Genomic DNA, 25,389 nt, shown 5'->3' with positions numbered 1-25,389 from the left:
ATTTCTATTGATGATAAGTGCTCACAAATTGAGTCTGCGAAAATAAGAGTATACTTTTAGCATTCACGGACGAACGCATAATAAACAATATAAAAACTCTCGATTTTTTGAAATTATTACTGTATGCATCATTTTTGAAAAAGATAGAAATAATTTCTAAAAAGTAATAAACTACTATAGCTTACACACAATGCAGTTACGGCATCTACGAGTAACACAGTGCATACATCTATATACGGCTGCGTACGCTATATAGGTAACGTCATTTAAAACGAAAAAAAAACGCTATTTACAAAAAAATTTTACCTCTAACGCCTTTTAAGAAATAATTGACAAGCAACTAAAGAAGAAAAAAAAACAAAAAAAAGATTTGGAGGAGCTGGGATTTGAACCCAGGACTTTCAGCATGCGAAGCAGACACTCTACCACTGAGTTACACCCCCGATGAAAGTCAAGCTGAAGAAGTCGGACTCACTCAGCAGGCTTTAAACAGGCGTATCTAAAGGTCTTCGATGTCCGCGAATATAATTCGGGGAAGGGGGGCGCTTAGAAGCGGTCGAGTGCGCAAAAAGAATAGCTTGGAGGAGCTGGGATTTGAACCCAGGACTTTCAGCATGCGAAGCAGACACTCTACCACTGAGTTACACCCCCGATTGAAATGATTTCGAGCTCTTATCAATCGGCGTTTATCATATGCGTCAAAGCAACAAACAATGCCCTATGTGTACCAATAGATATATTTACTTGAAGCATCAAAATTAAGAGAAAATAAATTGACAAGGTTGTAATTTGATTCACTTATTTATTTTTGTAGTAACTTTTCCTTACGGTTTTGTTTATTTCTTAATATATGTCATATCGCTTTATTAAATAATAACAAACCCACTTATCGTCCATTTTGTTGTTTTTTTTTTGTTGTTCTCTTATATATATAAATATTCTAGTACAGTAAATTTGGAGCATAACAAGAAGTACGATTGCCATGGCGCCTTCGTTTTTATTTTGCAAAAATTCAACACGCAATGCCTCTCGGAAAGCCTCCTTGGAATAATCTGTCCTTTTTTGTCACGCTTCAAGTGTACAAGTGTACTGCAATATTTTTATTTTATCATTATATTTATTCATAGCATTTAATCAATCTTCTGCTCGTCCTTGCTATTGTAGTCTAGAAAAACTTGCATGTACTCTTCGTGATTGTTATAATCGTCATTTTTCACGTACACGCATAATTATTCATTACCCGATGGAAATTTTCTTCCTTACCGACATACCGATACTTTACAATTCGTCGATTTGCTAAACTATTTATTTAGCACAGTAAACATGTAGTTCTATATAATAGGTTCGGCGAATCATAAAGTACAAATCGGGGTAAATGGATATTTGTCTGTCGAAGTCATATAAGGCTGTCCACACATATTTTTAAACATGCTAATTATAAATATTTTCAAACTAATTTCAAGCATTCATTTTTATTTAAATTATATCAATATCGAAAAGCTCATACCATCCAATTTATATTTACAATTATAATTATTTAAACATCACTTTCTTTACTCAGCATTTATCTAGACCAAAAATTATTTCATCTGTACGACTGAAAATATGTAAATTAGTTATATACAAGCTTTGTAAGAATTGTTATAAATTGACAAAAATGATTTTTAATATTTAAAAATATTATAATTAGACATAAAAGCCTCAGTAAATGTACCAATAGGTAAGCTATAAATCTTGTTAAAATCTGTATATCAAAACAATATCACTGAAACTGGATGTCGAAGAAAATCAAAGACAAGCATTTCATGTATTTAACTTAGAGAAACGTCATTTTGAATTTGCAGTTGATGTTGCTATCAAAAATATCACCAAGAGGTCATTTCACCAAAGAAGACAGACGTATACTTTTCGCATTATCCAATTCTGCGCGTAAAAGTGAAGCCAAAAAAAACAGGCTCATTTATTTAAATTTTTTATTCTCTTAAAAATTATAATGATGCAATAGAGAAGCTTAACTGTTTTTTACAAATGCGAAATCGCTTAACATATCGTTGGCTCGATTAATCCATCGACTACTGATTGGTTGATTATTTATTTCCTGCTTCACTTTTAGGTTTTTGTGCTTCTACGTAATACGTCGCTCTTTTTTGATTGTACTCGTTTTCCATTAAAAATTTCTTAGCATACTGACAAAATCGCTTGCTTTATCGATTTAATCATTCAGAATTTTTGTCCTTCATAACCATGCCCAATTCAACTTTGATACATACAAAATATAAACATACAATGCACTATACATAAAATACTTTTGCAAGTTCATCAGAGTCACAGGGAATATCAGGTAAATTGTAAACAGCGATGAAACAGAAAATTTTGTCAGTATCCTTCAAATTTTAATACAACAAAGCATGCTACAGCATTCGCACAGCGAAAATCAAGACGAGTCTCTTCGTTTCTATAATTTCTTCCATCTGTTCATCCACCTCCTTTTCACGTATTTGTGACGATAAATCGTTTCCAGAGATGCGGAATGCAACAGCTCGTACACGACACACGTTTATAATTCAAGTTTCTTCTGCATCTTTATCCACCCCCTTCACGGCGTCACCGCCAAAAGACATTTTCAACGACACTTTGCATACACGAGCCTGTGAAAATTACGCAACATTCAAACACGAATATCAGAAGAACACAGATTATACACTGATTTAGTTTTTTCTTGTTTAAGGAAAAGCAAATAATACTTGAAATATTACTCCCGAATATATAATTTCTATTTCCTTTTATATCGACTGATTTTTAATTTTTTGTTTCTATTCCAGGTAATCCACTTTACATTCCATTTCATATAAATTGATCGTTTAATTAACCAAGCAATAGAAGCCATGACAATTTTTATCGTTTATGAAAATTAAAAGATTCGTAGACTGGCTGCAATTTTTTTTAGTATGTAGGAATGCATGGCCTCAAACTATATGATTTATTGCAACTCTGAATTATATTGATGCTAAACACAGCTACATGCGTGATTAATAGATATAAAGTCTACAAAGAGACTCGCTAAAGCATCCAAAGAATCAAAGTATTCTCATATCGTGTGATGTTAAGGGTTATTGTATAAACTTTATATCGACATTCTGCTCATAGATTTTTAACGTATAACACATTCTTGATTCACACTACTCAATGATTATTTTTCATTTACAATTGTTTACATTGCTTACAGCAGTTTGACTGAACGAGGACATCTATATTTAACAGCTTTGAAAGCCATTAGTCCATTGCATAGAAATTTTACACTTGCAGAGCGTGACATCTTGGCTCGAATATCCTTGACGCGGACATTCCCTCTTTTTTACTTCACCCATTAGCATTACAATTTATCGCTTATCCTTTCGACTGCGCGTAAAAATATTGAAAACGCACTAGTCCTATTGCTTCGTGTTATCATCTGATGCAAAAAACTTTAACGATTTTATAAAAGCATAGACACTTAGAATAATTGAAAAGATCGGCGATCAAGCATCTGTCAAGTGAAAGCTACGCGAGCAATTTCATTTCTCATATAATTACAATTAATCTCTGGTCAGAAAATAAATTCATATGAAACCTTTTGGTTATGCTTTCATGATTTTTTTTTTCATTTTAATTGTGAAAATTAGTTTTGTTTAGAAATTTTGATGATACTTATTCTACATGACTGAATTTTTCATCTACCTAGCACACAATAATAAATAAATAATTTATAGATACATGTGATTTAAGTGTAATTCTCAAACATTGTCATCCAAATTTTCTGACCAGAGAAGATACGTAAAAATGTTGCTGACTGCAAAGAATTTTCGATCTTGACAGCCTTCACAGGAAAGGCGAGAGCTCTCTCTTTCTCTTTTTGTCGCTCTCTCACTTTTACTCTCTTTAGCGTTCGCCGTACACCCATTCAAGTATTTTGGCAGGCAAGAACCTAGGGGATTCGTCGAGGAGGTGAATACCGTGGCAATGGCACTACGATGTCATCATGTCGCTACCCGAATTCACCGAGTTCATGCTAGGTCCCTTTAACGAATCATTAATATCCCTTCGAAACATTGAAAGGTTCTGTGTAAACCTGCAAAGATTAATTATGTTTCAGAATCCATTACTTTGAACGAGTCATAGGATATTGTGAGCTGTTTACTGTGCCAATTCTTACCTATCTCTATTTTTCGTGAGTAAATTTCTTTCAATGCCATCCATCAGATTCTCGAACCATTGTGCCATTGACGCCTGCTTATCTACTGGCTGACTTCTTATAATATTCTCCCTCAATTGGTTGAAATACTGCAACGAAATTATAAATTACAAAACGTTTGTACATTAGATGATCGTTTATCCACACCTCATTCAAAGATGAATACTAACTTCTTCATTCAAAAGTATAAGACCCAAAAGAGGTCTTGACATACTCCACTGGTTTCTGCAGTCCTCGAACATTATCACATTTAGAACAGTACTTAGTATTTGTTGCAGAATTTCGGGATGTTGTTTCAAAACTTGCAAGAACAAATCCCCGCCGCTTTGTACGATTGCATTCTTTTTGCCGGGATATATACCAGCTTATGAAAAAAGTGAATAAAATATTGAATTCGTAATTTTATCATTAAAACTTAATGATAGGGTATCAATTTTAAATATCAATTAAATATTACCTTTTTGATAGAGCTGCTTAAACAAGTATGTTACAATATAATCTAGAGTTACGCAACAACCATTACAAATCATTGTATCTGAAATCAAGAAATACAAATAACTTTTTTTCAATGAAAATTAAATGAAAGTATCTCTTTTCATGATTCGACAAGCGCAAGCAAATGCATTCCACATTTAAGGAAATACTTTAAGTTTGCTGATTATGAAGCAAGCCATGCAAGTAATTACATTAAAAAACATAAAATAAATAATCATGAATTAGTAATAGGCTAGCTGTGCGGCTGAATATGAGTGCTTAGACCTGTTGAATTGGTCTAGGTATCTCACGCTTCAATCCTCTTTGTGCCTATATATCTTCTGTACGACAATAAATCAAGAGTGTTTTAAATTATTTGTGCACATAAAAGAGGTTTGATCCCAAAATACTAAAAAACAAACACGTTCTTGCCAATGATTACTTAAGATTATAGAACAGAATTAGTGACTTTCGTTTTTAGAATTAAGACAGTTTAAATGAAAGATACGAGTTTAGTATACATATGGAAGTAAGGGATTCATTTTTCAAGACTTCGAGACGCTAACCTCTGGGAACGAAAATGTACAATTAATTTACATTAAAATGAAACAAATTTGACAATAATCTATACAAACAAAGGCTCGTAAACATTCGTTCAATGACTTGTTGGCAGAGATATAAATATATACATTCCAAGCCGACTAAACTGCTAGGAACTTGCAAACAAGCACTAGAGGACAAAAGGCGTAAGAGTTCAGGAATATCGACGACTAATCAACGACGATATCACTTTGAAAATAATTTCATCAGCCGCACAGACCTGTGAAGGAGTCTTTAAGCGCACCTAGTGCCGTGAGGCCTTCGCTGATGCTCGACAGAATGTACAAGAACACGCGTGGCTCGAGAGTCGACAGAAAAGCCATATGATCCTGTGCCAGGCATTCTAATAATCCATAATATGTCACAGACAGTTTCGGATAATCCTAGAAAAGAATAGAATCCGTTTTAGCTGAAAATGCTGTTTTCAGATAAAACTATGATATGCATCTCCAAAATAAAAAACTTACCAAGAGGTCACTTTGCGATATACTGAGCAGCAATTTGACAAAAGTGTTTAACGCATTGTCCAAGGCCTCGTCGCCGTAGAGCCTGAACACGCCAAAATTAACGTAACTGCCGCAGAGCGCAGCTTTAAGCATACTAAAACATATGCTAATGCCCTTGAGCTTAAGGGAATAGATCTGCTCCTTGGACACCTCGATGCCCAGAATGCGATTGCCGTAACTGCATATCACTTTACTGGCCTCGCGGAACAGCAAGATGCCGTTCGGTGAAGAGACATCGAACTGCAGTCGCTGGCTGCGATTTTGGACCAACTCGGCGAAAAGCTTCAAAACGGGCGTCGTCACCTGGGGCTCGTGATGCCAGAGCTCGATCGCGTGCAACAGAATCGGCGTGTAATTCGGATAACTGCATGCTGTTAGTCAAGGAAAACTATACTCAAAATAAATTTTCATTTTGCATAAATCGAAGTATAGTTTTCATTAAAGGATACATCCAATCAAATAACATCATGTACGAAGTTTTAGTATTGAAAGCATATGCCAATCCTCTTAAATCTCTGGCCAACCCAATCAAAGCCTTCTTTGCTTCCTCAGCGGCGAATAACGGCGTGTCAGCTGCCCCCATTAATTGACCAAGACTTTCAAGGGCAGCTAGAAGCGAATTCAATTGTTGAGTGCCAATTTTAGATATAATCGATTTGATATTAAATAAAAATATCCAAACCTGTGAGAGGAAGCATGAACGTGTGAAACCTTTCTTCGTCCTCTCCTAAATCAACCATTAGTAACCTGCCAAGAGAAGTGTAAAACATTGATCTACAACGCATTTCTGTCACAGCCACACTATTGCCCAAGAACGGAAAATGCTCACTCTGAAATAGGACACAGCGATTAAGAAAAGAGTTCAAGTAGATTTAAATTCACATATACTCATACATACTGTGTGATTGTTCAACATGAACTGCACTTCTTCCAACTTGACGAGTTTGCGCACGCAAGTGTAACCAACTGATAAATCATTCAATAACTGTAAAGTTTTCGAAATAATTTGTTCACTTCTTCCCCAGTATTTCAAATTTGTTATTCTGTAAACAAAAACCAGCACATTACAAGGCGAGTCATCTACAAATGTGAACAGGTGAATTCATCGTTAATAAAACGTACATTTTTCTAATAAACACGCTAAGAACCATTGCTTCATCACTCAAACCCAAAACGTCAGACAGTCGCCTATAGACTTTGGAATTCTTTTGTACTTGATCACCCACATATATTTTTCGAAATTGTTCAAAGAAACTTAGCATAGCCAACTCGAGTTTTTCACAGCCCCCTTGCCCTAACCTGGAGTCGGTAAGGTTCATAAGCTGGAGCACTCTACAAACCAGTTCTCCATCCATCGCATCGTGTTCCTCATTACTATTGAATGACACTCTACCACCTATGGCACTACCTGCAAAACGAACCATGAATAATGAATGTATGAAATTTACAATGTCAATTAAAATAAAAATCGACTTCAAATAGCTGTACCAATGATGTAAACAAGCCAGGTTAGCTGCCCCTCCTGAATAAGAATATCAATCTGTTGGGTCGGCGAGGCAGTTTGGGTCATCAGTTCCTGATACGTCCTCGCGGCCTGATCGAAAAGGTTGACCAGCAACGTGCACGTTTTTTGGTATTCACATCGACCGATCACAGAAAGTTGCTCGAGCTGCTGCTGCACCATGCCGAGGTCGTCGAGAGGATCCTCCAAGCCCTCTCTTACGACCACCGCCACGGACTCGAGTCTCGAGGTAATATAGGCGTTGGAGACCTCGGGTGTGTAGGTCTCCAGAAGATGGGGCTCGGTAGCCTTGACATAAGGCACGGAGGCGACCATACGCTGCCACAGACTAAGGAGGTAGTGTACGCTGTTCGGGGCGAATTGCCACATCTGCAGACTCTGGACCGTGAATTTGGCTATCAACTGGATGGCCTCTGGATAGTTCTCCACCATGACCAGTTCACCTGGATTGAAAAAAAGTTTGGATGTTTTTCATAAAATATCAAAAATATCGTATCGATAATTGAACATACCTAATTGATAATTGCTTTTCAAACGAGCCAATAGTCTGCAGAACTCGTGATAGTTTCCTGGATCACTCAAGCCCTGAGGGTTTTGCAATGTATGCTTTACACCATTCACCAGATGAGTTAGGAACTTGGCTCTCTCGGTATTGGAAAATAAGCTGCGCCTGACGGAGGCTATTTGAACCAAGCAAGAAAGAGCAAGAGAAGATAGGGTATTGGGTAGGCTGTGATATAGATCAAAAAATAACTTCAAAGTCGCAAAATCGAGGAATGCGGGTCTCCAGCTTGTTGGGATCTGTACTGTACACAGGTCATCTGAACTCTCGTCAGTTGAAGTGCCAATGAAGTCAAAAGTTAAACAATTTTGTGCGAGTCTTAAGAGTTGAGTCATTAATCCATGCTGTGCTTCGTCATTAAAATTTAAATTTTTACAATTTTCACGGGCTGTTCCCAACAGTGAACATGACAATCTAAATATTTCAAACAATTGTGTGTCTCTGAAACTACTGGCTATTTTCCGATGTTTTGTTAGTGATCTGTTGGCATCAGCTTCCGATATTTGGTTCATTTCACATGTAAGCTGGGAAAGCAATTGCACTCCTATCATGCAGTGCTCAACTGATCCCTGCACAAAGAAATTTATTATTTTAGAGATACTCTTACGTTTCTTAAAGAACGAGAGTCACTATTATACCAACCTGAAGGAACTTGGAAACATCACTGACTACATTTCTAAAAACAAACTCATCCTTGTCCGAATCAAACCACCCAAGTTTTGATATACGCGCGAAAAGTGTAACTAGCGCTTGGATAACAAAGTTAGGCAATTTCGGCTGCGTTGCTAGATAGTTGAGAACGTAGTTTCCTAAAAGGAAAACGATCATCATTATCGCGTTGCCATGGAGCAGTGGAAAATTTAGTTTCGATTGAATATCGCATATACTCACTAATATCAAGTCTCTGCTGCAAACTTAATCCTTGAGCAGAACGGGAGACGAGTTTAGTGAGCGTCGTGGCGGCCAGCAGTTGTGCATAAGCCGAGTCCCCGCGGTCCAGCAGCATCTGACACTTGGTGAGGGTGTCAGGAGCGTTTTGAAAGTTGACCAATGCCTTCTCTGCCTCTGCCCGATGCGCGGAATCCTGGGACTCGTAGAGCTGCTTGCACAGCAGCTCCAGCTGACGCACCTCCTGTAGGTGATCCATTGCTTATCCGTCTCTCTCACAGCTGCTCCCCTTCTATTGCAGCCTCAAGATTCTCATTGAATATGCTTCAAGTATCCTGCATTTGAATTCTGTTTAATAAAAATTTTAATGTTGCAGTTTGTGATAATTTACTGTTATTACAGTATACAATGTATACTACGTAAATAATGTTTCAGATAAGTAGTTATATACCAATCGATCAGTATTAGCTGTAGCTGTCATCTCTCACTGCAAGAATTTCATCTAGCTATGAGCTTGAATCTTCAGAAAAACTTTCCTTCTAATTACTTGTTCCGCAGAGCACAACTAATTTAATTGTAAACCAGGCCTTCCACATCTGTAATCATATTACATTCGCAATTTTAGAAAATGATAGACTTTTCTATTAAAATTATCCACAACCAAAAATTTTTCATAAAATCAGAGTAAAAAATGTTCTTATCACAGTTTGCAGTACAAACGATTGATGGTAATAATTTTAAAAAACTGCATTCTTTGTTTGTATGTGAAACTCAATTCTTCTCCGTAACTAACATGAGAAAAACAAATTTCAATTTATTTATATATTATAACAATCATCAACCCGTTCCCAATTTTTCAATAATAAATCAATACAGTCATGAGATAGATACGCTGTTCTAATCATTTATCATACTTTGTTTACAAGTGGTTCAGAAAATTTCCATCGCCCAATGCTGTATAATCTGATATGGACATAAATCAGTTTTCTCAGTAGTGTATGGCTAGTAGTTTCAATTACAAACCATTCACACACACACACACACACACACACACACACACACGCACGCACGCACAAACACACCCTATTCTTAAGTAACTTAAATAGAAAATCACAATAACTCAAAGTAACTTTTCTCCTCTCTCAAGTTCAGACAAATGCTAAATCTTTTAATTGCATCTTTGAGCACAATTAAGTGAACAAAGCGAAACCTGTATTAAAACAATACTCAACGAAACTATTATCAACAAAATAGAGTAATAGAACCCCTCTACCAACCCTTGAGTAATCAAACCTCGCAAAAACAGCCACAGCAACTGTGACTCCAGTTACACCCAAAAATTTCCAGCCCAACTCCGCGGCACAACATTGAGAGGAGTGAGTATCGGCGACAAGTGCTCCGAAACGCGATTCTCCGTCCCCCTCGCGTTATAAACAATCCCACCCCTCGTGAAAAGTCGCAAAACCCGAGTCGGAATCGAGAGAAGCCCGACGACGAGAGAGTCGCTACGACGATTCCCGAGCGAGATTCAATCCGGGATCCACAGCGAAAAAAAGAGAGGAGGCACACATTACGGGGCGACGGGTAAAGCGCTCTGCGCGATTTCGCAAGTAAAATAGGAGTCGGCCTCACGTGCGGCTGACGATTTTCACTGCTGCGAGTCGCGTTCTCTTCAGCGACGAGGGCCGCTTCAGCTGTCGTGGTTGACTTTTCTCTGGACAGCTGCCCGTTTAGCGCAGGCAAAACCAGGAGACAGGCGAAAACCCGCGAATTTGAGGTTAGGTCCGGGGGCCCCACACAAGATTTTCTATCTTCGTCGCTCGCTTCTTCTTCACGAATCGCAGGCCGCGGCTGCCAGTAAACATTGCCCCCCGTTATCTTTCTCGGCCATAGACCATCATCTCGACGAGATGACAGGGAAAAATTAGCCCGATTTTTTTCGAACGAACTGTCGGGGGTGTTAGTTGATCTAACTCACGACTGTTTGCTCGAGGTTCGTTCGATTGTTTTTCAGCGACTTCTCGCTGGGGTTGATTCTGAAAAACGTAGATGCAGGAGAGTCGATGCGCTGTCGGGAAGATTGTTGTGTTATCTGAAGTTTTTTGTGCATCTGAAGATGATCGTGCAGTAACCAAGCAGTTTGGAAGTTGATGATAGTGCGTTACAATTGCACGAGTCTTCGCTGTATTTTTTGCTCTCTCGAGCGATTCACTATGTCGCTAATCGATATAGCGTCGCTTCTGAGGTTTTCGCTTGTAGATAAGGAAAATCTAATTTAGCAGTATATCCAGCCATAAAGTAAAAGATTTTTTAGCGGAATCCACCATAATAATGACAAGTCTTACGTAACTCGAACTCAATTTTTTAATTACTTCATGCAGGACATTCAAAGTCGATGTCTCTATTTTATTTACGGTGTCGCGATGATATTTTATAAAGTATTGGAATATAAATATGTTTTTTTTATGTAATTCTGAAGCAGAGGCAGACCCCGCTTCGCAGCTCGACCAAAGGTGATCGCAATCAGCCAAAAGTTGACTGCTTTTTATTGGGAAGACCGAAAAAAAACGTTTTTCGCAACTATAGGTATAGGTATTTTCTTCGTTTTTGCTAATCCGCTATAATAGAGCGCATGCGCAACGAGCGACCGCGAAATTTAAATACCAAAATAAAAAATTATCGAACGTATTTTTCATAACTTTCATCCTACTAATACACATTTCTTCCCGTGGAATTCTCGATGTATAGGTTAAAATAGAGAACACGCGGTATTTATAATTAGTAAATTATTCAGGCATCACCCATAGGGACTTCGCGAAAGCGTTCACTTATCAATTGAAATCGCAGATGTTTGCGCGGTGCCAGGGGCAGGGCTTAAACGCGCCGGCAACTATAGCGAAGAAATATCCAGGTAAGTACGCGGACAGACCGTGGACACAATACATTTTCAGATGTCCCTGCACCCACTGGAACCTTTTATCCTCCTATGCCTACAGGTCCGACGCGACCACTCCCATCTTGACCCTGCTCTAGACTTTTTCAATTTAGCGTCATTTCGAAGACATCGAACCAATCTGCAGTTTCTCCTCGTCTTAGCCAACATTCTGGGCAATGAGTAAGCCGCGCGTTACTGCGCGAGCTATAGGCATAACATTCCATCATCGTCATAGCAATTAGCAGTGGAATGCACCTACAACCAATTAGACTTTTGGATAACCGCTGCATCAGGTAAGTATACTTACGCTGCATATGACGCAGAGTCGTAGACCGGAGCGGATCTGACCTGGCCGAGCGCGCGAGACTGGGTCCTATAGAAGCAGAGGTTTCGGTGGGTGCTGATTTATATACAAGTATTGTCCGCAACGTCGGTCGTCGGTATACATGCGCGACTAACCCTTTATATTATATATACTCATAACCGCGCATCCGATCTCTTGCGGTTCGGCTTCCTAACCTCGCTACCCCATATGCACTAATTCTGTGATCGTAATTTACAAGTGCAAACATCTGCGAAATTTCGACAAGGGTTGCATGCAGGCTTGTATGCCTTTCAAAGTCAGGATATGTTAACATTTCCCCGCAGCTCGTAGCACAAGAGTGGGGAAAAACCTACCTGCGAGGTGTAGGTATGAAGCTTCATCGGCGCTGCATCCGCGGTTACCGATATAAATAGACCGGCTGGCAGAGAAGGTTCATTAGTCCTTCCAAGTCCAGCACACTCCGATCTACTTGGTATATTCTCGATACGACTCGGAGAGGTCCGACAACCGAGTCACAGTCTCCCAGGCAACGACTTCTCATCATCTCAAAAGTAAACTCGCCGATCGCTGACACACACACACACACGTGTACGTATAGACCGTAAATGTACGTATAACTTACTCTCAGAAAACTGTTTCCAAAAGAGAAGCTCTCCTTCATTCCCGTGGATCGTCGCAACGAGCTCGTCCTACCGCAACCATGATGTTTAACCTCCAAGCCATTGTCGACGAGAAATCGGCTCTTAGCCGGCAATCCGAGCAGACGACCACAACAATGAGTCCAGAGAAGCTTGTGCGTCTAGTAAAGGCGAATGGCGTCGATTTGAAATCTCGAGACGATAAAGGACGAACCTTTCTGCACCACGCGGTGGAACAAGCCCAACTGGAGGTGATAGAATTGTCGTTGGAGAAAGGGGCCGACGTTAACGCCGCCGATAATTTCGGCATGACGCCGCTGCTTACCGCGGTGAAAAGCAGCGAAGCCAAAAAGATTCTGCCTCTGCTGATGAGACACAGCATCGACATGTCTGCTAGAAGTAAAAACGGCCAGAACGTCCTGCACACGTTGATACACAGCTCGGTCATGTCGGACATGGAACACGCCGAGGATCTGATCAAAGCGTTCGTCAAGAAGGGCGGCTCGATCGACGATAGAGAGACCGCCCTCAACTACCAGGCGATACATTTGGCCACTGCCTTCAGCAAAAATAATTTGGTAAGTAGAATAACTATTCAGCAGTTAATAAATTTAATTTAATATCAATCACTTTCGTCGGTGTCTAATCTCTCTGTGTTGTTTTTTTTTTCTAGGTAAAACTTCTTTTAGATCACGGCGCGAACGTCAACGACGCAAAAGCGAAACTCGGAAAGTTTCCCCTGTATCTAGCAGCTGAACGAAAGAACACGGAAGTGATGGAAACCTTACTGAAACGCGGCGCGAACGTCCACCTGAAAACCGACGAAGGTCGCACGGCGTTACATCGCGCTTGTGAAGATGTAATGGCGAGGTTCAACTGGAACAACGTCAAGCTTCTCTTGGGCGCCGGTGCGAATGTGCTCGTCGAAGATGATCGCGGAGACACGCCCCTCGCTCTGGTACTTCGCAATTTCCATGAAAACTCCATGGACGCCGAGAAGAACAAGGCTGGCATCAAAATATTGCTCGAAGCTCTGGCTTCGAAAAAAGTCGGCATGCAGCGGTCGGACGAGTTGAAGGACGAACGCATCGTCAGGAGGCATCTGGATATGTGGGATTATTATCGACAATGCGTAGAAAATAAGTCTAAAACTTATAACGATAATAATAATAATAATAATAATAATAATAATAATAATTATTATAATAATAATAATGGCGCACGAAGAAAAGTACCGAATTATAATAGAAATCAACCGCGCAAGACGTATGATAACTTGCAACCGCCATGGAGAAAAGACAGTTCCGGTAGTCAGATGACAAAGTCGGCAAACAGATTTGCACTTCTTCGACCAACTAATTAATTTAATCAACAAAAAAAAATAATAATCATGCTAAATATTCATTGATATTGTTAAGTTTGACTGTGTAGTGTGCATTTTTACGTAACTTGATTTCTCTGCGTTTGTTATATATTTAAGATAGACTCAACTGGTTGTACGGTGTAGATTCGTATGAAACTTATTTGTTTTATTTTATTTGGTTTGTTGATCGCGTAAAATACTTTTTGGTTGATAAACGATGATTGATAGAAAATTACACTGTGCTCGCGTGTGCGATAATCTTTTTAATATTACAGGATTTGATGTATTGAACGCCTTGAAAAAAACTTCAAACGACTTAATTTCAAATAAAAATTTTAGTGTTAAACTTAATTGTGTATCCTGACTTGGTGTCTTATATTAATATATAATAATTAATAATATATAATAGTCATTGCAACATGTCGAATAAAAATGTTCTGAAAAATCTAGAGAATAGTACTTTTTAAACTACAGATACAGGTGGGATTAGGTTGAAAAGAAAAAATCGCATGTACGTTGATAAGAGATCTCAAATGGAATTTTCTTATGCCATTGCTATATTTCAGAGATTACATATTAACTTATCTTCTAAATCTTTAATACACTCATCCACTTTTTTTGAATCGCAATAGTTTTAATTTTGTCATTACAGGGCTCAGAACAAAAATATGAACAGTTAATTATTGCAAACTCGGCATTTTTGCGTTGTATTAAGTATGTTACAATCGGAGTATGTAGGAGAATCGACAAATCATACTTGTGGAGAGCATCGACAAATCGTACATTGACAGGATCTAACGGCTAACATACAAAAAACAAATAAGAAGCAGATTATTTTCGATAAACTCGGCACAGCCTTGACGTTCTTCCATTCATCATTGCATGATTTTGACGATTCCGCTAACTAATTGCAAGATCTACCTGCTTTATCCAATTTTTTAAATTGTTAAAACTTTGAGTTTAAAATTTTTTTTAAATTTTCAAGTTTGAAACTGTTGTAATTCTCGCTATTGATTAACACGTTTACTGTGGAAATTTTTATTTTAACTTTTGTGGCGTGACTAATTTATTGGATTATGTACATGAATTTTTCAGAGACACAGTTATAGATTTTATCCGTTCTTTTAAAGGAGAATCCCTACAGCAAAATTAAAATACATCGAGAGATTATGAATAAATTGAAAACCACACTCACATCTGTCACGAATTATTTTTTCAGTCTGTTTTTTATTTTAGTTATTTTGTTAAATCTACGAGATTAAATCGCTATTATGAATTTCTTGTTATTGCGAACGATCAGGAATTTTTTTAATATTTACACACAGACGCTGTTTGTTCAATTAATACACGATCGATACTAAATTTCCTTTTTCATAGGAAAATTTGTAAATGAACATGTGACTATAAGGTTTTGCAAGAAAACCATAGTCGTTTCAGCAAAAAAGCGATTTCATTCATAGCACCCAATGAAATCGCAATCAATCTTGGCCATTGGTAAAAAAATTCTTGTACAATTCAACATTTATCTTGAAACGTATAATCTCTCTAGCAATCAAACGTGAATTCAAAATTAATCGTTCTAAACCGTTGTAAAAATTGGTACCTAAGCATTACAATTTTTTTCAAGTTTTGCTGATGCAAATTTTTGTACTGCTTTTATTTTAAAAAATGAGTACAAAGTTAATAAATTTAATGCATAAACGTAAAAGTAAAAAAGAGTATCGTTATATGATAATGTTCATACTCTTCTTATAAATTAACATCTAGAATTTTAAAAGTAATGACATTTCTAAGAGCAAAATTCTGAATATTATTACTAGCTGTTTTTGAGTTTAAAAGGACTATTCATATTTCGACACAAACTAAAATGCGCTCATAGATTACCTCACTATTTACAAATTTTGGATACAAAGAACAATTCGAACTATAAATGGCATTGCGTCGTAGCTAAGGCTTTGATGCGCAAACAATGATTTTGGAACGTACGCTTTTTGTCGCTTTAGCCTGTCGTCAGTAAAATGTTGTGAGCCTTTCGCCAGAAAAAAGAACACATCATTAAGTCTCTTTTTTTGAAGAAAAATACTCGCTGTACATTTAAAGTTTGTTATTAACGCACGTGATTTTTCTTTGCTAGACGACTAGCAATTTAATCCATAAGACTTTATCAATTTACGAAGTGACATGAATTTTTTTTTTTTCTCGTTTTTCAGTATTTTCTTCTTGTGCACTCACACCTTCGCATACACACACGCACATTGAAATAAGTACTCCAAGCAAACAACACTTCACGACTTTTTCTCCTTATCATAAATTAATTACATAAAAAAATTCTTTTACTATAATACATCTAGTATTTCATTTAATCAGCCTCCCTAAAAACGTTCCCCTTGTTGCGTAAGTCTTTTTGTCTATATATTTTTTTATTTTTTTGTTTTTTTTTTGTTTGTTTATTCTTTTTCGTCCCATCGCAGTAGGAAAAAAGTGGTCAACTTTGTCATATAGAGCGTAGAGCTTCCGTAAATACACATTGGGCTAAAGCGGACAATCAATTGTTCTTTCCTCTTTTACATCCATGGGATGTATTTGAATATATAATACGTGTGTCGCAGTTCTTATATCACTGAGTGGGTATACTTTTTCGCCGCAATAATGAAAGTCGATTTTTCGGATAATATATGTACTCCGGAGACCTTGGTTAGGTTCTGATGCCTTTTCTCTCTTCGCGCTTTAATCGAGAAACGAAGGTCATCGGCCGAGTTCTCCTCTCCAAGCTTTTGTCCAATCACGATAACTTGCGTTCAACTTTAGCGGTGGATCCTGTCCCTTGCGTTCGTTCTTTCTTTGCGCAGGTTATCGTGAACGCATTAAAATCACTTGCTAGCCACTTGTCTGGAATAAATAATTTATTTGTTAATACCATTTAACATGTCTTAGTGTTTGAAAATTCTGACTCTGATTCTTTTGTTAATACTATTTAAATATCCAGAAATAAAAAAATAATAGCATAATTATCTGAATGCTACGCTATAGAACGACGAAATTAGCTGTTAATACTCACAGTTATATCACAATAAAGGAATCATCGTATTGATGCGTCACTCGAATGCAGCTGTGAAAAATTAGAGAATACGAACGTTAATTTTCCATCGAAACACGTCGTTATAATCATTGTGCTTGTTAGGTTTGCAAGACTGTTATACTCACGAGATAGAGATCTGGTGTCCGATTGATTGAGGTTGATCGTTGAGTTACTGCTACGGAACCCAGTGGCACTGTTTTCACTGCCGGAATTGTCCTGGTTGCAATTTAAGAAATCCCAAATGAGGATGGTGTCATCGTGAGAGGAAGAAACGATTTGGAACTCGTCGAACTGAAGCCGGAATACACGCCCAGTATGCTCCTGCAGTAGGAAAAATGAGAATATTACATAGGATCGTGCTCTTTGGCGTAATAATGCATTCGACTAAACGACAGTCGTAAAAGATTTAAACTTACCACTAGTGTACGTAAACAGAGATTGGTAGTGATTGTTCTTGGATCCATTGCGGCTACTAGATCCCAGACTTTTATTTTACTGTTGAACGAAATAAGCGGTCAGTTAAATTAAGTATACACACAATAATCAAGGTTCAAAGCGACTAAACTCACCCGTCGTAAGCTCCACTGACAATGTGCTTGCTGTCGAAACGGATGCAGCGCACGAGCTCCTCGTGGCCCTCGAGAACGCGCAAACACGCACCGCACTCAATGTCCCACAGTCTAATCGTATTGTCGCTGCTACCACTCACCACAAGGCGATCGCGATACTGGAGGCAGGCGATTCCACGCTTGTGGCCGCTGAGCGTGCGTACGAACTCGCACGTCGACGTGTTCCATACTTTGATAGTCCTGTCACCACTAGCCGACACTATGTACTTCTCGTCGAAGTCGACGACGTTAACAGCCGCACGGTGGCCAACAAGGACGCGACGTAGCGCTATCTCCGTTTGCGACGTCATGTCCCAGACGGCGATCGAGCGGTCCTGAAACATTCAAGCGGGGTACATTAGTAATCGATCGGTCAACTGGCGAGGACACGCGTGTTCTCGAAAAAAAAGCTCTTTACCTTGGAGCAGGTAACCATCATGCCGTTGTTGAATCTGAGATGCAGCACCGCTTCGCAGTGGTGTATCAGTGTATTGACCATCTCGCCTGTGTTGGCGTCCCAGACTCTGACCGTACTGTCGGACGAGCCTGAGATGATGGCCTTGTCATCGTACTGAAGACAGAGCACCGAACCCGTGTGTCCCGTGAGCACCTTGACGCACTGCAGGGTGTTGCGGTCCCAGATCTTGATGGTGTTGTCGCGCAATCCCGAGACGATCTTCTGGTCGTCGTACTGGAGGCAGTAGACGCCCTTGGAGTTCTCGCTGCGGCAGTTTATTCGCTGCAGGTTGAAGATGCCGTTGCGCCAGTTGTTGTCGATGCTCTTGATGTCGCGCGTGATCTTGGGGAAGAGGTTTCGGTAGAAGCTGTGGTTCGGGTGGTTCTCGCCCAGACGAGGCTTGAACAGGAAGTTGATCCTGGAAGAGTCGAGAGAATCCTCGTCAATTTAAGAAACATCGAAATTTCGATCGAAAATGAAGTGGTGCGCACTCACCATTTTCTCCTCTCGGCCAGTCCACGCCAGACGGAATCGGTTCTGACTTTTCGCTCGATCAGCTTCTTCCAGAGCATTCCTTCGCTGATAACTCTGTGCCATTCTTTGCAGACGAGTTCGGCTGCGGCCAGAGACTCATTGTCAAGGTAAGAGAGGATACCCTCGGCGACGTGATCCAGTCCTTTTTCTGCAATTGTCAAAAGATGATGATTAGAAAACGCGATAAGATAAGCACATGGAATAATCGCAACACGTGCGTGTACTCACTCGGCAAGAGGGAAATAAAGTCCCGCTGCAGCATTGGCTTCAGGTAGGCGTTGATGTGGCCATGTTGATAGTGGCACATACGGGCCAGCAGCTGCTCGACGAAGTTCACTTGCTCGGGCTCACTCCATTTCTCAAAGTACTTCATGCACTGATCTCGCTCGTGAGTAAACTGTGCGGATATGGCGGATGGTGGCTCTTTCTTTCTCGTGCCGGGGTCGTACAGTATCGTCATCGGGTACTGAAAGCAAAAGATTCGTTGTTCGTTAGGATTTTTAAAACATAAATGGCTTAAGATATAGGGGTAGATGTATATATTGTTGTGTTTTATTGTGGGCGTTAGCTGAAAAAATCAAAGTTTTCGTAAAAGTATCGAATTTCCCAAATCCCTGCGAGCAATGACTCCCGTAACTGCACCGCGACATCTAATTCAATCAAGGCGCATTTGAATATTTCAAAACTTTCACGGAAAAAAACAAACTAACTCACTCGGTACTACCTTACTCAACTTTAAAACTCGCGCACTCGGAATTCCATTCGAAAGTTCGCTCGCAAAAGTTCCTCGACGCATACAACGTTATACTACTTCCTCAATGAGCCATATAACAATAAACTCGTGTTTATAATACACACATATTCCAGCTTTGTGCTTTTAGCGGCGAAATCCCAAGTAACTCTCGGAATCTCTCGTTTCTCCGTATACGCACACGAGACATCAGCTGAGTATAGAGTCTGAAAAAGCCGAGCTTTGTGCTATTTTTAAATAGCGCGCGCTTCTTCTTTCGCGAAGGGACAGCGAAGTGACTCTAATTATACGCGCTTCTCCGCCGCCGTCGGCTTTCATTCAAAGCCATATAGTATATACTCTCTATTTCCAGTGTACTTTTGCGCAGCAGTAGACGCTTAAATTAAATATCATTGTTGCCGGGAAAAATTCAAACGGGACAACGACATCGTATGTATAAGGGGGGGAACCGGTTCCGCGAAGAAAATATGTACCGCGAGCGAGCAATTAGAACGACTTTTTCCAGAGAGAGAAACTGGTTCCACGTCAGAGTGTCCATTGTATGCGAAATTGAGGCGGAAAAGTCGCGTCGTAGACAGGGAGAGAGATCGATGGCGCGTAAAATAAACAATAACAGTACACACGCCTTCGCTATATATACGGATTATTCGCGGTGAAAGGGACGTCGTCGATATCAGCACGAGGCACTTCGATCGATTATATTTCACGTTCGAAAATACAACCGTCTCAGACTTCCAACGACGAAGTTGTCATTACACGTATTAATTATTTAAGAATAAATAAACCGTTCGGGTTATTTCGCGGTAACAATCGTCAAAACACTTCAAAGCGGCGCGAGAGCGAAAAGCAAACAACTCGGCAGTACTGCAGACTAGGAGAAGCAATGAGCCAAAAGAGGCCACGATGTGCATCGCAAGAAGAGGCGTGGGTAGCAACGTGTGTACACGTGTGTGTGTCTAGTCGACGCTGTTTCCTCTCTCGCGGTATATATACAGCACGTAGTCGTTGAGACAATGGATGGGTGGTCGTCGGCCGATGTAACAGGGTAAATAAAGATTGGCTCGCGCGCGAGGCTTATCCATATAGCCGAGCGCGATTATCGAGGTGTGTTATTTGCTCCCCCGACGCAGAGATATAGCTGTACATACATATACTTAAGCTCTCGATTTCTTTTCGGCTGAAACTTTTGCGGGAGAAAAATTTGACGAAATTGGCATTGTCTTGCGACGTTTGGCATTTTTCGCGTGTATTGGAAAAGTGAACGTAATTCCTGATGTATTTTTATGATATTCGTATTTACGGCCTCGTGCATTTATTCATAAATCCGAGCTCTCGCGTAATACATTTTTACGAGCTGGAGAAATATTTTTTTCTTATATCTTGTGCGTATCGCTGTATATAAGTACACGTGAAAAGAGCGAATTGCGACATTCGATATTTATTCGTTATTTAAATCACAAAGAAAAAAATTAAAGCTCTCGCAAGTATAATACCGCGCCATTAATTTATCCATTCAAATTTTCATGCGCCCTACACCGTGTTCTCACCGGTCATTATATGCGAACACACTTTATCTCGGGGGGCATTTGCATGACCCTTTGTTCCACAGAGCTTTAATCGAGCGCTGAAAAAGAAAAAAATTCGCGTTCCCATTTCCGCGCAGAGATCGAGGGAGCCTCGATTTATTATTGTTCATATCAAAGCCTCTTGGCAGTGATTCCGGATTACTTTTTGGCACATACCGCGGTCATTCGCGAAGACCTTATTTTACGACGGTAGGTATTATCCAGAAAGTATCATTTTTGACAAGGGTACTTTAGCAGAAGCAGAAGAAAAAAATATTTCCATCGCTGCAATATATTACACGAGAAGAAAAAAGGGAAAGAGCTTCCGTCCAAGACGACGACGATCGTGCATCATTGTTCCTCGTCTGGTGGGCGATGGCGGGGAGAGAGCGACTTTTCTCATATATATATATACACACACACTTTCATCCTGTGTATAGGTATACACGGCGTGGCGGCACCCTTTGCACAAAAGGGACAGGACGTGCGGTATACCGGCAGCTGCTACGCCGAGAGAGAGATCGATAAAGCCGACGCGACGGCGCCCCGACGCCGCGAGGCGTCCGCGAGTGTTATGCGTATACTTCGCAAAGGGTGGAATATAATTTTTTTTTTTTTTTTTCATGAATTTGGTTTCTTTTGGTTATTGCTTCTAGTCTTTGTTTATCAGGGAGATTCGTGTTTGATCCGATAAGATAGTGAAGTTTTTTTTTTACTAGTGGCATATACAGCTAGTATAACTTGATAAATAAACACTCGTTGGCTTTGTACTGCTTGATTAACGTTTACGATCAAAATAAAAATTTTAACAAATTTTTCCGTGTCGTAAATCTCATAGAAGTAGTGATCATCAATTAAAACATCTTATATAAGGCAAAATATTTATCTGCACACGCGGAAAGCTCCGTATACATAGGGTGTGTCAGGGGTACAGCCCGAAACCACGTGTATCTCCTCCGCTGCGAGTCTACTCAGCCGCGCGCACGAAGCAACGGTTTTTTTTCTAAGGTATATCATTTATATATACTCCGAGTAGCATGTGTGAAAGAAACGTCGTCACAAAAAAAGCTATTCAGGTCACCTATCTCAGGTCAGTAATTAGCGATGACACGAAGGCGATAAAGTTCAACCTCCTCCTTTTTTACAAGCATCATCAGCTCAAATTTAAAAATCGCAAGATCCGATCGAAATTAATCGCTACAAAACTCGACGTCCGCATTAATAGCATAACTGTGTAGAGAACATCAGGAGCTAACAATGCAACGTACTAATCGAAGACGCTGACTCAAGTTTATCGTTCGATCGACCGGCTGATAATGATACCGTTGTCATCGCTCGACTGTCTTTTACGTTCCGCTTTTTGTACATCAGACGCTAAATATTTATTTCGGCGCGTCTTTCTCTCGCTCGCGCGTGCGCTACGTATACGTATTCAAGAAGGAGAGAATCGAGTGAAAGTACGTCTGCTGCTATATATATATTGATTGAAAGAATTAATTCAGCAGACCGTCTGACGAGTGGCTCGAAATAACGAGAGGAGAGCTGTCTCAATTAAGGAATGCTCTTCGAAGAATTTGTTAACCGTGCGATGTAAATTTGTTGTTTGTTTACTCATCCCTATCGCGACTAATTACTTCGTTAAGGCGTTTTTTGCTTGTCATCAATATCGCGTAGAGGAACAGGATCGGACGTTGATTGTGAATCGAGCTAGAGCCAAAGGAGCTGATGAAGTCGCACAATTAACGGATGCGAATTATTTCGCCGTCGTATACATTTTCCTCATAGTCGCGGCGTTTCGAGCATATTCCGCATTCCGGGAACCGAATGACACAATCGCGCGTCTAATTAGCTTTGAAATTTCCGCGACGATTTTTTTCATCTTATTATACAACTACTTTGAGACTGCATTGTTTAATTAGCGTCGTGATTTCGAATTCGCGCTGCAGTCGCTATACATACAGAAATGTAATTCACCCTCGAAATCACTTTGCGAAGTTGAAACTAGCCAAAGTTCAAATCGACCCGTAGGTTATATATCACGAATCCAATGCGATTAGCCGAGAATACGTTCAACTCCAGGCTCTCCTAAAAATAGACTTTTCCCCTCTCCCGCGAATTTTTCCAATATTTATTTATTCTCATATACTCACAACGAAAAAAAAACCACGACGAATCGACGCCAGCTTCCTTCTTCGATCTGCGGCCGCCTTGAAAAAAATCGCGAGCGCATCCGGTCCACTTCTTTCCGCGCGCATCAGGGACAATCGGCTGCGCGAAAAAAGGAATAAAAAGCCCCGCAAAATCGACTCCGGCGAAAATACAGTTATATAGAAGAACATCGTGACGTTCCGAACAATCGCGTGCAGGAGGCTTTTTACGGCCAATTACAGAAGCCCCCGTGCGCGCGGATATCGCGGAAACGGAGAAGTTTTTGCGCGACGGCTCCACTCTCACGCGCCTGCTACAGACGAAAACGAAGGAAAAAAAGCGGCGAACGAGAGCACGAAGGAAACAATGGAAAAACGGTTGTATATACCAGTGGTATATAATCGAGGACGCGACGAGATCTGCCGAATCGGAAGTTTACGATTGTCGGCTTTGTTGGATTTTTCTGGGTCAAGATTAACGTTTACATCCTTGCGGGAGATAAAAATTTTTATTCGCTCAGTTTTCCGAAACAGGCAGTTTTGTTCGCTCAGCGGGAAGATCCTATTCTTCCCGAACGAGAGGAGCAGTTCGAATTACCGCCAGTCACACCGAGCCAATCGGGGAATAGGTGTCGGATTATCACACGAGCGAACCCAATCACGATTTAAGAACGCGCGATAAAAAAGGAATTTCGTTCTGACCCAGAATCGCTCTTTCGAGAGACGATGATGCTTTTGGATCCTTCGACTACTCGCTCGAAAGTTTGATGGGCATATAATAAAGCGAAGGAGGAGAAATTGGCGATTGAGATAGTTGAAGTTCCTATTCCAGGCATTACGCAAGAGCGTGAATTTGGTCAGGTCGAGTCTGTATCATAAGCAACGAGTTCCTCGCGTTTCCTTGAGATTTCGACGACTGTGTACACACAGTGTGAAACCTGTCTCATTATCTGGTCTCTATCTCTCTCTCTCTCTCTCTCTCTCTCTCGGTGTCTACAATTCTCGAAACCAGTATAGAACAAGAAAGTTCGGAACGAGGAACAATAAGAAAGGAGACAATTAAACATGCGCCAAAGTGCCGAGTATATAAGCTCCTATTCAACGCTCGCAATTAACATCGTCTCGAAACTTATCCTTATCGAATAATCACAGGACTCAAAATCCTATAAACTTCGTTCCATTCCCCGCAGCAGCAGAAAAAGAGGAGAGACGCGTCGCTTTCGGGTCGTCCATCAGCGCCGGTAAACGTACGACCGGTGCAACCAGCTTCGTCTCTTGCTCGAGTGGTCTGTACTCCTTTTATCGGGCTCCGCTGCTCTCGCTCTAGTCTCTTCTCGGGTCAGGACAACGAGATGCGTCTCCCGCTGAGTTTCTTGACCCCGAGAGAGACTAGAGTGTATAAGTGCGCGCACGAATTCAAGCCGCTTTGAAGAGCCGTGTACTCGTTTCTTCGTCTGCTTCTTTTGTCTTTCTTGGGATGTGTGTACCTATACAAAAAGTCTGTCGGCCTGCGTTCAGATAGTATATCTAGATTTTCACGCTCGATCGGGTCGACACTGTCTAGAGATGGTTGTTGTGCCGTGTGAGGTGAACAATTAGCGGTTGCTTAAGGAGTGCCATTGTCGTTGTTTTTCGCATTCAACTGCGATGAGAATAGGATTTTAGCTTGTGTTGAAAGATATTCCTTATTTTATTGAAAAACGCGAGACAATCGAGGTGATTTTCTCACGAATATGTTATTTACTTCTATACATTATTTGCAACAATTATCTTCGTTACGACGGGGCGTAAAAACTCTTCCTGTTAAAATTTCCGCGTTTTTTAATGGCGATATTTTTACGAGTGTATTACGACAATTTTTAATTTCAACGGTCTTATTGTCAATCAAGTAAACAATGCGTATAATTAAAGAAAGGAATCATAAAACGACGAGACCATCGACTTCTTCACAGCGAGCACTAAATTTCTCGTCTGCATCGTCGGCGGGCAAGAATAAAGCCTCGTTCGGTCGTCTTTCATGTGCCTCTCGGTCTATCCGGCATAAAGTTGAATACACCGCGTTTTCACGATCGTCGCTCCTTTCACACGAGACATTCGCTTATTGTCTCGACCAAGAGAGCACTTGTTGTCTGTGTACTTTTTGAGAAGGGCGATAATCACCGAAAGCTTTACATACACGATGTAAATATACTGCGTCGTTAAAC

General features: G+C 40.1%; 3 protein-coding genes and 2 non-coding genes across 14 annotated transcripts in view; 1 reads left to right on the top strand and 4 right to left on the bottom strand.

Annotated features, from left to right (window-relative positions):
* Positions 1-371: 371 nt before the first annotated feature.
* On the bottom strand, positions 372-443 carry TRNAA-CGC. Its single transcript has one exon. It is a non-coding gene; the product is annotated as a tRNA-Ala (tRNA).
* A 136-nt stretch (positions 444-579) lies between these two features.
* TRNAA-CGC lies at positions 580-651 on the bottom strand. The gene has a single exon. It is a non-coding gene; the product is annotated as a tRNA-Ala (tRNA).
* Positions 652-1,456: 805 nt separating this feature from the next.
* LOC100122978 (exportin-7) lies at positions 1,457-12,485 on the bottom strand. 6 transcript variants are annotated; one of them, XM_008208915.4, is made up of 16 exons: positions 10,416-10,765; positions 9,235-9,379; positions 8,787-9,131; positions 8,538-8,704; positions 7,846-8,464; positions 7,300-7,776; positions 6,934-7,219; positions 6,710-6,854; positions 6,494-6,641; positions 6,261-6,420; positions 5,773-6,175; positions 5,526-5,688; positions 4,689-4,766; positions 4,402-4,595; positions 4,193-4,320; positions 1,457-4,108 (listed from the first exon to the last, which is right to left on the bottom strand). In XM_008208915.4, exons 3-16 carry the CDS (start codon positions 9,040-9,042, stop codon positions 4,006-4,008), a joined length of 3,327 nt encoding a protein of 1,108 aa, XP_008207137.1. In that variant the 5' UTR covers positions 9,043-9,131; positions 9,235-9,379; positions 10,416-10,765; the 3' UTR covers positions 1,457-4,005. The 6 variants fall into 6 exon arrangements, with proteins under 6 accessions (XP_008207137.1, XP_003426649.1, XP_008207141.1 ...); XM_003426601.5 differs by having other exon boundaries at positions 5,550-5,688; XM_008208919.4 differs by having other exon boundaries at positions 8,787-9,118.
* On the top strand, positions 12,036-14,395 carry LOC100678685 (putative ankyrin repeat protein RF_0381). 2 transcript variants are annotated; one of them, XM_032600560.1, is made up of 4 exons: positions 12,036-12,111; positions 12,367-12,594; positions 12,689-13,259; positions 13,355-14,395. In XM_032600560.1, the coding sequence occupies exons 3-4, from the start codon at positions 12,744-12,746 to the stop codon at positions 14,042-14,044; spliced, it is 1,206 nt and encodes a 401-aa protein (XP_032456451.1). In that variant the 5' UTR covers positions 12,036-12,111; positions 12,367-12,594; positions 12,689-12,743; the 3' UTR covers positions 14,045-14,395. The 2 variants fall into 2 exon arrangements, with proteins under 2 accessions (XP_032456451.1, XP_003426650.1); XM_003426602.5 differs by having other exon boundaries at positions 12,036-12,594; positions 12,672-13,259.
* A 161-nt stretch (positions 14,396-14,556) lies between these two features.
* LOC100122997 (beta-TrCP) overlaps positions 14,557-25,389 on the bottom strand; it is a 35,419-nt gene continuing 24,586 nt past the window's right edge. For 2 of the 4 annotated variants that reach the window (XM_032600559.1, XM_003426603.5), the window contains 8 exons: positions 18,951-19,188; positions 18,684-18,870; positions 18,150-18,606; positions 17,693-18,066; positions 17,540-17,618; positions 17,249-17,444; positions 17,103-17,153; positions 14,557-16,933 (listed from right to left, as the gene is read on the bottom strand). In XM_032600559.1, coding sequence (XP_032456450.1) covers positions 17,140-17,153; positions 17,249-17,444; positions 17,540-17,618; positions 17,693-18,066; positions 18,150-18,606; positions 18,684-18,870; positions 18,951-19,188 — 1,545 coding nt within the window. In that variant the 3' untranslated portion in view covers positions 14,557-16,933; positions 17,103-17,139. Of the gene's footprint in view, positions 16,934-17,102; positions 17,154-17,248; positions 17,448-17,539; positions 17,619-17,692; positions 18,067-18,149; positions 18,607-18,683; positions 18,871-18,950; positions 19,189-25,389 lie in introns of all 4 variants that reach the window. The other 2 variants (XM_016985821.3, XM_016985823.3) reach the window with 1 other exon arrangement.

This window comes from Nasonia vitripennis, chromosome 5, assembly GCF_009193385.2.
Source record: "Nasonia vitripennis strain AsymCx chromosome 5, Nvit_psr_1.1, whole genome shotgun sequence".
Lineage (NCBI taxonomy): Eukaryota > Metazoa > Arthropoda > Insecta > Hymenoptera > Pteromalidae > Nasonia > Nasonia vitripennis.
Note: the sequence above shows the minus strand (reverse complement) of the source record. Positions and strands in the feature narration are given on the sequence as shown.